Source organism: Lampetra fluviatilis, chromosome 17, assembly GCF_964198595.1.
Source record: "Lampetra fluviatilis chromosome 17, kcLamFluv1.1, whole genome shotgun sequence".
Lineage (NCBI taxonomy): Eukaryota > Metazoa > Chordata > Hyperoartia > Petromyzontiformes > Petromyzontidae > Lampetra > Lampetra fluviatilis.
This window is the reverse complement of record NC_136291.1, coordinates 5,920,735-5,931,381: the sequence shown is the minus strand read 5'-3', so window position 1 is coordinate 5,931,381 and position 10,647 is coordinate 5,920,735. Positions and strand designations below refer to the sequence as shown.

At 49.2% G+C, this 10,647-nt stretch overlaps 1 protein-coding gene across 1 annotated transcript; it reads right to left on the bottom strand.

Moving 5' to 3' along the window:
- Nucleotides 1-857: 857 nt before the first annotated feature.
- On the bottom strand, nucleotides 858-10,291 carry TWSG1 (twisted gastrulation BMP signaling modulator 1). The gene is made up of 6 exons (XM_078864058.1): nucleotides 10,019-10,291; nucleotides 9,504-9,614; nucleotides 7,100-7,239; nucleotides 5,877-5,976; nucleotides 2,732-2,926; nucleotides 858-1,934 (listed from the first exon to the last, which is right to left on the bottom strand). Exons 3-6 carry the CDS (start codon nucleotides 7,229-7,231, stop codon nucleotides 1,732-1,734), a joined length of 630 nt encoding a protein of 209 aa, XP_078720184.1. The 5' UTR covers nucleotides 7,232-7,239; nucleotides 9,504-9,614; nucleotides 10,019-10,291; the 3' UTR covers nucleotides 858-1,731.
- Between the last annotated feature and the right edge of the window lie 356 nt (nucleotides 10,292-10,647).

The window sequence follows — 10,647 nt, the reverse complement described above, 5'->3', positions numbered from 1 at the left end:
CCTCCAGTAACGGCCACAGTGGTCGGCATGGCAACCAAGGAAGTGAGCTCCAGAGCAGAGAGGGAGGGGGGGGGGACATTGGACCAAACCAAGTGCACTTGCCGGCAGGGGGGGGGGGGTGCAAATTTGCATGACAGGGAGGGCACTTGTGTGCCTCTGGCAAAGAAGGGTTTGGGTTCGACTCCTGGCTCGGATGCCTTTGTGTGGCGTTTATATGTTCTCCCATTAAATTTCGATTTAAAGCTTTCGTGACTGCAGGGATTCATCTTCTTGGTTCTTTCGGTAAAGTCACGTAGAAGGGAAATAATAAAATAATAAAAATAAAACAATAAAATAATTCTCACGACGTTTCGGCTACAACTCAAGCAGCCGTCTTCTGCTTGCGTTGTAGCCGAAACGTGAGAATTATTTTATGTTTTATTTTTATTATTTTATTACTTCACCTTCTACGTGACTTTACCGAAATAACCAAGAAGATGTTCTCCCATTGTTATGTGTGGGGTTTTCCTCTGGGTTTTCTGGCCTCCTCCCATAGCCAAACACATTTACAACATAATTGCTATTGGCCAAACATTCCAATGCTGAAAGCTTGGCTAGGACCCTCCTGAAAGTCTTGAGACCTGGGGAATCGAGTGCGGTAAATAATCTATAATTGTTTTGGGACATCTCCGCAACGAGGTGTCTCCACTTGGCAATCGGTGGCATCAACCTGACCGAGTGTTTTCACAATTCCCACTTGTCAACTTTGGAATAAGTCCCAACCTCCTGTTGTGAACAACTCCCATGGGACAGATTTTTTTTCTTGAATGGCGGCCACAGACATGAAAAGAAACAATTGCTGATGCTTGAACAGGTGATTGCCTTTCCTAAAAAAAAGTGTTTAATGCAAGTGAAAAAGCAACACGACAGCAAACAAATCGTATTTGAGTTATGTAAACAAGTATTAGATTGTTTTAAAAACAACAGAAATCTAAATATATAAAAAAGCATTTCAAACTTAACATGAAGCAAAAGTACCGGTTATGCAAGAAGCTTTCCTTCACGGTGGTGTGAATTGTGTGCAGTGCCAACAGGCATTTGTCAAATGCACGGTTAAGTTTCGGCTAAAAGCATTCTTAATTTAGGTGAGGCTACAAATCAGATGTACAACTCTACTTTTATATAACCGGATTCTCTTTTTAGCACTTGCTGTTTGAAGGGACGACCCTGTAAAAACAGTCTCTGGAAACTTTTAACATTTCCAACGACATTGCAGCATTGTGACCGGGCCAAAAACTCCTTACCGATGCCCACAAGGATGTCAAACTGGGGCTTGAGAATATGCTCTGGTTCCTACCACTCCCTCCCCACGCTATCTGCAGTGGATGGCGATCGGCGCTAATCATACCACATACACACCCTCTCATTCCTGAACCTCTGCTCTCTCATTGCCAAACCTAAGCTTTGCATTTATTGGGCAAAATCTAACGGAGATATGTTCAGCTCTACGGTGGAATTTCACTCCACGTGCTGGGAGTTTCTTCAGGAACTAAACAATCTCCTAAGATGTGTAGTGAAATGTCAGATAATCGTGCCAGAACTACAAACCTATACATCGGTGCACTTTGAAAACTCTAAAAACAACTTAACCTCGTCTCATCTTGGGCCTGCTGACACAGTGGCCCTGGCTGGCCCCATGCTGTCCATGACCCCCCCGGAAGCCCAGTAACCCCGTGACCCCGTGACCCGATCTCACACCATGCAGTTGAGGCACTGGGCGTGCTTGCTGCCGTAGTCCAGGCAGTCGGGCCCCACACACTCGCAGCACGCGTTGTGGAACCAGCGGTACTTGGAGGCGCCCACGGACTCGCACGACATGCGGCACTTGTTGATGGAGAGGCACTCGTTGAAGAAGACGACGGTGCAGTTGGGCGCAGACGAAGTGAGCCACGTACCTGGCAGGTGGAGAGGAGAGAGAGGGTTGGGGGGGGGGGCAGGGGGTGAGTGGGGGCTCCTCAGCCATGATCCATCCTGATCGTGGCTGCAGCCAGGATAAACCTTGTACCAAACGGAACCAATTCATTTTCGCTCAACATTTGTACGGTGCCTCCCATGCAGGACATTGACGTACCCTATAGCAGGGGACCGCTGGTGGCAGCTGTCCCAGTTGCGCCACAAGGTGAACGCAGCACGGGCCAGCCAGCTGGCATGCGTGGCAGTACGGAGTGATGTTGCTTTGTGGCTTTTCTCATTTAAGTAATTTATAAAATTTACTAATTTCGGCTGTGGGTACACATGGCCTACTCTATTTCAATGTTGCCACAGTATAAGGGATGGCACACTGGGGTGCAATTACGAGGTCGCCTGAGCATCCAGCATTTCAGTTGAAACTATGGATGTTTTCTTAAATCTCTTTTGCCTGTCCATCCTGTGGTATAAATGGGTACGCCACAGTTAATTGGCAGGTTGTATGCGGCGAGGTAAAGTGTCGGCACTCCCACCTCTTCCAAGACATCCATCTGGCCAGCATGGAAGAGTAGCTCAAAAATACGCGTTAAAGAGCTCCCTTTAAGTCCCTTCCGCCAACAATAGCCTGAGCAAGGAATTGCAAGGCTGCACCTTTACCTCAAGAAGTGGAACGTTGCAATAAGATTTCAGGGGAAAAAAAAAAATAATGACAAAACCATGAGAAGACACTGCCGGCACGTGCCACCAAACATCCCTCTGGGCCGTCCCGGGCGCCGCCGCTCACCCGTGTCTCCGTGCAGGAGCAGGTGGTGCGCGTGCGACAGCTCTTCGGCCACGGGGAAGGAGCGCACGTTCCAGTTGAGCGTCGTCTCGCGCTCCGTCAGTGCGCGGAACAGTGACGGGATGGGATCGGACAGCTCCTCCACGGAGCTCTTGGCCGTCGGGTGCGAGTCCGTCTTGTTGCGCGGTTTGCACATGCCTACGTCGGTGGGGCAGGGCGCAGGCAGGGCAGGCGGGTAACGCGCATCGCTCTTAACCCGTTCCGATGACGTACATGTATGTCAGTTTTTCTTCTGATGCCGTTCCGATGACGTAGGTGTACGTCATCAAAACTCAACCGGAAAGAAAAAATGAATTAACTTTATTGGTACCGAGGCTCCTACAAAGCCATGCGGGAAGGCGTGTGGCACAGTTTGGCACCAGCTATCATAGTGCGGTCATGCCACTACGGTTCTCTGTGGTGAGGACTGTCTTTAAAAACAAGGGCGTTATTCAATTTATATTTGTAAATATTTGTTTCCCTCCCTTCAAAATCTTTAATATTAATAACTGAGTACAACATCATATGTGAACCTCCGATTAGCATAGTTGGCTACGTACAGTTCTACAGTTCTACATCTTGACTTGCTGGAGACTGAGGTATAGGCGGATATGTGAAAAGGTCGGATTTGTGAACTAAGGAAAACGACCGTTACACCATTGTTGTGCTCAAATAGGCCACTGGACAACAATAAAGTGCAAACTGTGTCACAAGCAGCCGTATATGTTTGATTATTACTATGAAGCACTCCCACTGCAGAAGAATTTGAGCAGCTTTTCCACGTCACGAGAAATGTTGATTGTGTGGCAGCGCTCGATGAACAAAAATGTACTCGCGCGTTGTACACAAGACGAGTCTGAGCAAATCGCCTGGAATGCACCCAGTCTCAACGGACCTCAAAAGCTCAGCAGGGCCTGAGCCTGGATCGTACTTGGATGGGCGACCATCATGCACAACAGGTCGGGCGGGGTTATTTTTTTACCAACAATGTTCCTGCACCTCCCTCTCTTTCCCCATGCTCTTTCTTGTTCAATATCCAAGAAGTGTTTCCACTCTCTCCAAGTCTCTTCTTACAACTTTTCCGTGGATAATAATTAAAATGTATAATGCGCAGTGCATGAAAAGTAGGAAAGAAGAACAGAACCAGGGCAACCGACCAAACTAAAGAGGCAAAGCCCGTTTAAAGAGCCGGGTTTTTAAAGCAGACATCTCTCAACACCGCCTCTTGATTGTCTGATATCAAGTGGCAAGGCGTTCCATCGCTTGGGTGCCACACTGACAAAACCTCGATCACCAAAAGAGCATATCCTAGACCTGGAAGTGCCGAGCAGTTTTAGATCAGAAGATCCTAAGGACCTTGATGGAATATATAAACATATTAGTTCCTGCAAGTAATATTAATAGCAGTCCTCTTCCCCGTGGTTCTTGCATCAGAAATCCCCGTCTGGGCGCTCTGCCCCTGCCCAACCTTCCTCCATGTGTCTCGAGGGGTGCCGCGTGGTGACGAGATGTCAACTACCTGGCCCAGTACAGAGGAGGTCGTGAGTTTAATCTCGACCCTGTGACACCTGTGTATTTTGAGTTTGCAAGTCTCTCTCTCTCTCCCCGTGGTCGCGTGGATTTTTCTCCGGGTCCTCCGGTTTTTTCCCCCTCCACATTTAGAAGCGTTTAGAGTATTGGCTGCGAAATATTTGCACATAAGCCACGTAGTTGATATATTATTTGTGGCTAGGTTGCTTCTGAAAAAGAGCTATATAGCTCAGTGGGCCTTACCTGGTAAAATTGTAATAGTTTATAGTTAAAATAGTTGAGAGTTTTCAACCATCACTCTCATCCATTCTATTTCACCCCCCAAGTTTATCATCCTTGTGTCTCTTCTCGTTGTTGGCACCACACTTGTTTTACCATCCTCTATTGCTCCCTATGTTCATGTTTCTGCTGCAAGCATGAGGGCTGTTGGTATGACAAACTTCACATATCCAAATCATCTGCCATTGTCTAGGAATCTCTTCAAATACCAAACCTTTCACACCGCTGTAGGCGTTGTAGACTGGATTATGCTATTCAGCTCCATTTACAATCGGGTAACCTCAAGTACTGAAAAGTTATCCACCACTTTTAAAGTTTCTTCATTCCATTTTATATCTTCGTGGGTGTTCTGCTGTGCTTTGTCTCTAACAATTCGTCTCTACGTGATATCAACCTCACTCTTTGCCATACATAACCTCATAACAGCCTCTTCAAAACCATCTTTGTACATGTCCAAGTGTTTCTGGCTCTATCGCAACATCCTCTACTCATTTGACTAGAATCTGCTAATACGACTCTATCATCTGCCCAGAAAGATAATCTGTGAAACGGTCATTGACGTCACATCCCAATCTCAGTTTACTACTTGTGGAAATCATCCGTGACCACTGTCAACAGTCGGCGTGACGGAAAAACCACCACCCTGGGTTTACCCTCGTGTGAACTTCAAACTATCCGCAACATCCAAACGGTTCTTACGTAACGTTCACACGCATATAACCCCGTTCGTATCAGACTCCCACCAACTCGTGCGCTCACAGCACACTTCTCGTCATACCATCACCAGACTTTTCTCATCTTTTCTCACTCTTCTTCTACTCCTTGTCAATCGGATTATGAACATCTTTCCTCCGTACTCTGGGTTCTACGTGACTTTACCGAAAGAACCAAGAATATGAATCCCTGCAGTCACGAAAGCTTAAAGCGAAATTTAAAATCTTTACTCCACTCTGCAAATGTCATCGTCTGACTGTGCCGCCTCCTATAGGCACCCTCGACGCCTTTCAGGTGGAGTCACGCTTCAAATCTCTGTGCCATTCACCAACCCCACCTCCAGGCGTATCGGATGTTCAGGTGGGGTCATCACTGGTGGTGTTGCATGCTTGGCATGGACCCTGGTGCAAAGGAATGATATGGGCAACCACCCCCCGCCACGTCCCGACGCCTGGTCCCCTTCAGCCCGTAGGCTCTTGGTGCAACAGCACCCGCCTGCACGCTCGATAGCTACGCCACTGGTTATCGTGCCGGACGGGGTTCCTCTGGCCCCTCCATGCACCCCCCCCCCACCCCATGTCCTTACCCACGCAGTCGCAGCAGTCGTCCCACATGGTGGACAGACACAGCATGCACTCGCGGCAGCACGAGCAGTTTCCCAGCGCTGGCTTGCACTGGCACAGCTCCTGAACGCGCGTGCAGGCAGACGCGAACACACGCACGCTCACAGTTGTGTAACCCCTGTAACTGTGAACCCTTCCCCTGCTCCGTGACCACCAGATACCCTTTCTCCCTGAACTCTCCATGACCTCTCACACTCACCTCCGATAACCACACATCCATTCTCCTTGACCTCACACTAACGGTGACCTTTCACACCCACTCTCCGTGACCTTTCAAACTCGCACTCCTTGACCTTCGACACACTCCCCGTGACCTCTCACACTCTTCTTGCCCTCACTCTCCACAACCTGTCACACTCTCCTTTCACATTCGCTCCACGTGACCTCCCACACTCGTGAAATCCTCGACTGTCACGCTCCTCGCCATTGCGTGTCAAGCGAGGCCCCCTAGTGTCGCGCCGCTTCAGCTACAGCGTTTCTCGAGTTGGCAATGCCGTTTTGGAACTTTCAATAAAATCTCGTTCACTGCATCATCAATATTTCGGCACCACGGTGTTTTTGGTGGCTGTTGGTCGGCTGGTTAGGGGCCCGTCCATAAATGACGTCACTCACCTAGGAGGGGGAGGGGTTAGACATTTGTGACGATGTGTGACGAGGGGGGGGGGTCAAAAATCGTCCTAAATCGCGTGACGTCATTTATGGACGGCCCCTTAGGGCTACCGACGGTATTCGGTCGTGCGAGCCATATTTCGTTTCTGGTGGTCACATCACCTCTTGACTCTCCCTCCCCCACGACCCCTCGCGCTCGCCTACCTCGGGTTGCCACCTTTACCACTCTCGATCCAACCCAGACATATACCTCATTCAGTCTGGGCCTAATACAACTCTGCAGTCTACCATAATAAAATACAAATCAATGCCTGCCCACCCTACCTGCTTTTTGTGTTTAGTCTGTCGTCCTTCCACCCCGCACCTCCGATTAGCACGGTCGGCGAAAGACGTTCAACATGCATACAATAACAGATGCCAATTCCCAAAGTGCCCGGGTCACAGCTGGACAGGTGGCAAACCCTACGACACACACTCACCACTGCTGCTCGCCAGGGCTCACGTCTCACCGTACTCTGCAGGGACCCACAACCTCCTCTTGATCTCTGGGGGTTTCCGGCTCGTGTCCCCGTCTCACCTGCAGGAGGCACTTGCTCACGTCGCTGGCGCACAGCACCTTGTTGCAGGCCATGGCTGGGGAGGGCAGCAACAGCAGCAGCAGGGAGCAGGCCAGGAGGCTCAGCACCACCGCCGGAATGGGCAGTCTCATGCTGATTGCTGCTCGTCACATGGGGAAAGAACAGAGAGAGAGAGGTCTCCATTGGGGACATTGACACAGGCCAGCCAGCGGCTCGCAATCCGAAGGTTGCGAGTTCACGTCCTGGTTGGGGGTTGACTCGGCCCATCATCCCTCCGCACAGATAAAGTGCGTGCCACTCTGGTAGGGAAGCGAACACGTGGTTGTCCTTTGGATAGACTCATCTCTGCCATAGGAATGTGGAATGTCCGCCTCAACGGTCATACGAGCAGGAAATCACTGCCTTTCTGACCATCGATCACAAACGCACCCTACGTGTCTCCAAATCAGACATGTGATTGTTTTTCATTAGTCTACCTGCCAATACAAAACGCACGTGCTTTTTAAACAACGCGTATGACACACGTGGACACCCACGCGTGCCCCGTGGGGAGCGGTGGTGTAGCGGTCAGCGCGCTGCGCTACGAACCCGGCCACCCGAGTTCGATTCCGGCTCGTGGCCAACACCCAGCGACGATTGTTTGAAACCGGTCTCATCCCCTAGGTCGACTCAGCCTCAAATGAGTACCTGGTGCAGGTGTGCAGCAAACATCGCCACTCGCGAGACAAAGGCGCTCGATAACAGCACTTGCCCCAACAGTCTGTCAAGGCTACACGGGGGATCTTTGTCTTTGCCCCGTGTTCGCGAGCACCTCTGAAGGCCGGCAGGGCATGAGGGTTTGTGGTTTTGTGTGTTCGAGAACCGCACCCTGGGCCGCCTTTGTCTCCCCAGTGGTGATGTTTATTCACGGCCACACACTCGTAATCAATACACATCTACACACATTGCAACAATATGCGGTAGATCCCATCAACTCGCTGTTACTTTTCGATTTAAAGCTTTCGTGACTGCAGGGATTCATCTTCTTGGTTCTTTCGGTTAAGTCACGTAGAAGGGAAGTAATAAAATAATAGAAATAAAACATAATAAAATAATTGTCAAGTAGACAGAGTAGACAGAGTCTGTCTACTTGACAGACCTGTTCTCCACCTAAGGACGGCTGCTTGCGTTGTAGCCGAAACGTCGTGAGAATTATTTTATTATGTTTTATTTTTATTATTTTATTATTTTCGCTGTTACTTGTTACGGGCAAACTTACAATCATCGTTTCAGTGTCCATCATCAGAGCACGTTCATTTGCACATGAACCACATTCCTTGGGTCAACCCACTTTTGGATGGAGGCATCGATCAGTGCGAATCGGCGAAGTTGGGGGGAGTCCCAGATATCGATCCATAATATCGGTGTTTTGTGTGAATATAAATGTGTCGTTGAACCCGCCACCACCCGACGCAGCTAGTAAAGGTTCGCCACGTAAACAAAACACGTGCCAATTCGTGACTAGTACAGCAATAGGAGAGCGAATCCACAAACATTTATGTTTACGCGACAAACCTCAACTATTCATAATATAGGTTTTTTGGGTCAGATCGCGTTATTTATAAATGCGTCGTAACCCTCCACTACCCGACACGGCCAAACAGTAAAAAATGTGTCACGTTTTTCAAAGGACAAATTAATTCACTTCTTTAGCCCACCCGTGTGTTGAAGAGAGAATCAACGGCATTTTAAAATGTCAATAGTGCGACGTTTCGCTGATAATAACAATCAGCTTCATCGGGCAAGATTGGCATTTTAAAATGCTGTTGATTCTCTCTTCAACACACCGGTGGGCTAAAGAAGTGAATTATTTTGTCCTTTGAAAAACGTGACACATTTTTTACTGTTTGGTCGTGTGGGGTGGTGGAGGGTTACGACACATTTATAAATAATAACGTGATCTGACCCAAAAACCTATATTATGAATAATATTGGTCTCCAAAGCCTACGTGTTAAATAAACCTCAACTAATTGGCCGTGTCGGGTGGCGGCGGGTTCAACGACACATTTATTTTTACGCGATCTTACACACACACACAAAAAAACCTATATCGGTCGCGAAAGCCCACGTGTTAAACCGGTTTAGATATCACTGAACCTTTACGTTCACGCGTAAAAGGTCCACAACCACCATCGTGTCAACGCGACCCCATCACCTGGCACCTACATCTATCACGCGCACGTGTTTGGATGCACGTGTGTGGCTATTTAAAAGAATGCCAGCCGCATGTAAAAGCCATTTAACCTCGCCCCCGTGATCAGTGCCATCACCAGCCGAGCTCGCGAGCACCTTTGAACGTTTAACTTGAAATGAAAAGTTTTTTTTATCACGACAAAGAAAATATCTAAAACTAACAAACCCACCGAAGATGATGATGATGATGCTGGAGCTGCTGTTGTTGTTGTGAATTTTTGCAGCGTTGGGTCAGAGGGCACAAGCGGCTCTTAATGAAGACGAACCACGGGCCTTGTCACCTAGCAGAAAGAGCATGGCGAGGTGTGTGAACAGGTAAGTAAGCGCCACTTGTTTTGTATTCCGAGAAGAATCCGCGCAGCGCAGAATCAAAACCAACCCAACGTTTAGCTCATCGCTTCCTGGCCACGGCGAGCGTTTACGTTTAGAACAAAAAGTTGCTTTTCAACTCCGGCAAGATACATCACCGGGCAGTTGTGTAACCTGTGTATTTGTTTGAGCGTCCTATGGCTTCGACAACAGCAACGAGAGCAACGCAAAGAGATGAACTCGCAACGCAAGATTAACCGCCATCGACTGCTGCGCATTAACGCGTTGACCATCCAGCAAAAAAGTCTCCCTCCATCTTCTAAAAGCAAAACTCTCTCTCTCTCTTCCTTCGCGCATTCTTTTGTCTCGTACTCACTTGTTCGGTGGGGGTGGTTGGTGGTGGTGGTGGTCGGGGAGCGACGCAACAGTTTCCTGTGTGTCCCGATCGGGATTCTTTCTCGCTCCGGATTTCACAACCTGGATCCCCGGCACCGCCACCGCAGCACCCCCGGCTACAAGACTCCTCCTGCCTCTCTCACCCCTCGGCTCGTGGGAGAATGAGGCGGTGTGGTGTGTGGGGGGTGTGTGTGTGTGGGTGTATTGCTCCCTCGGATCCCCTGCCGAGTGAACGAGTCTCGGGGTCTCGGGCTGCGGCGGGGGCGAGGGGGTTGGGGCAGGACGAGGAGGCGCAGGCGAGGCGGGGTTTTGGAGTTTCTCGCATTTCGGGCGGCTGCGTTTCGGGGGGGCAAAGCTCGTTTCCTCCTCCTCCTCTCTCTCTCTCCGTTGAACGGGGGGGGGGGGGTTTCAGTGCCGGATTATTCTAGGAGCAAAAGTAGCTCCATATGCTAAGGGACCCGCGCTAAATGCTTTGAAGCTATAAATACCGGTTCAGTGATTCTGCACTTGCTCTATTACTATAGTACTATACCGCCTTAAACTTTTATGAACGACTGGGTGTTTAAGGTTATCGATTTGTTGTATTATCTGGCTTATAGCAAATGAAAA

What these genes read in the sequence shown, in the direction of transcription:
- TWSG1 (XM_078864058.1), bottom strand. Translation starts at nt 7,231, where the DNA reads ATGAGACTGCCCATTCCGGCGGTGGTGCTGAGCCTCCTGGCCTGCTCC. An exon ending in TGAGCAAGTGCCTCCTGCAG is followed by an intron (nt 5,977 to 7,099) that starts GTGAGACGGGGA and finishes ACGCGCGTTCAG; the next exon opens with GAGCTGTGCCAGTGCAAGCC. An exon ending in CGACTGCTGCGACTGCGTGG is followed by an intron (nt 2,927 to 5,876) that starts GTAAGGACATGG and finishes CCACCGACGTAG; the next exon opens with GCATGTGCAAACCGCGCAAC.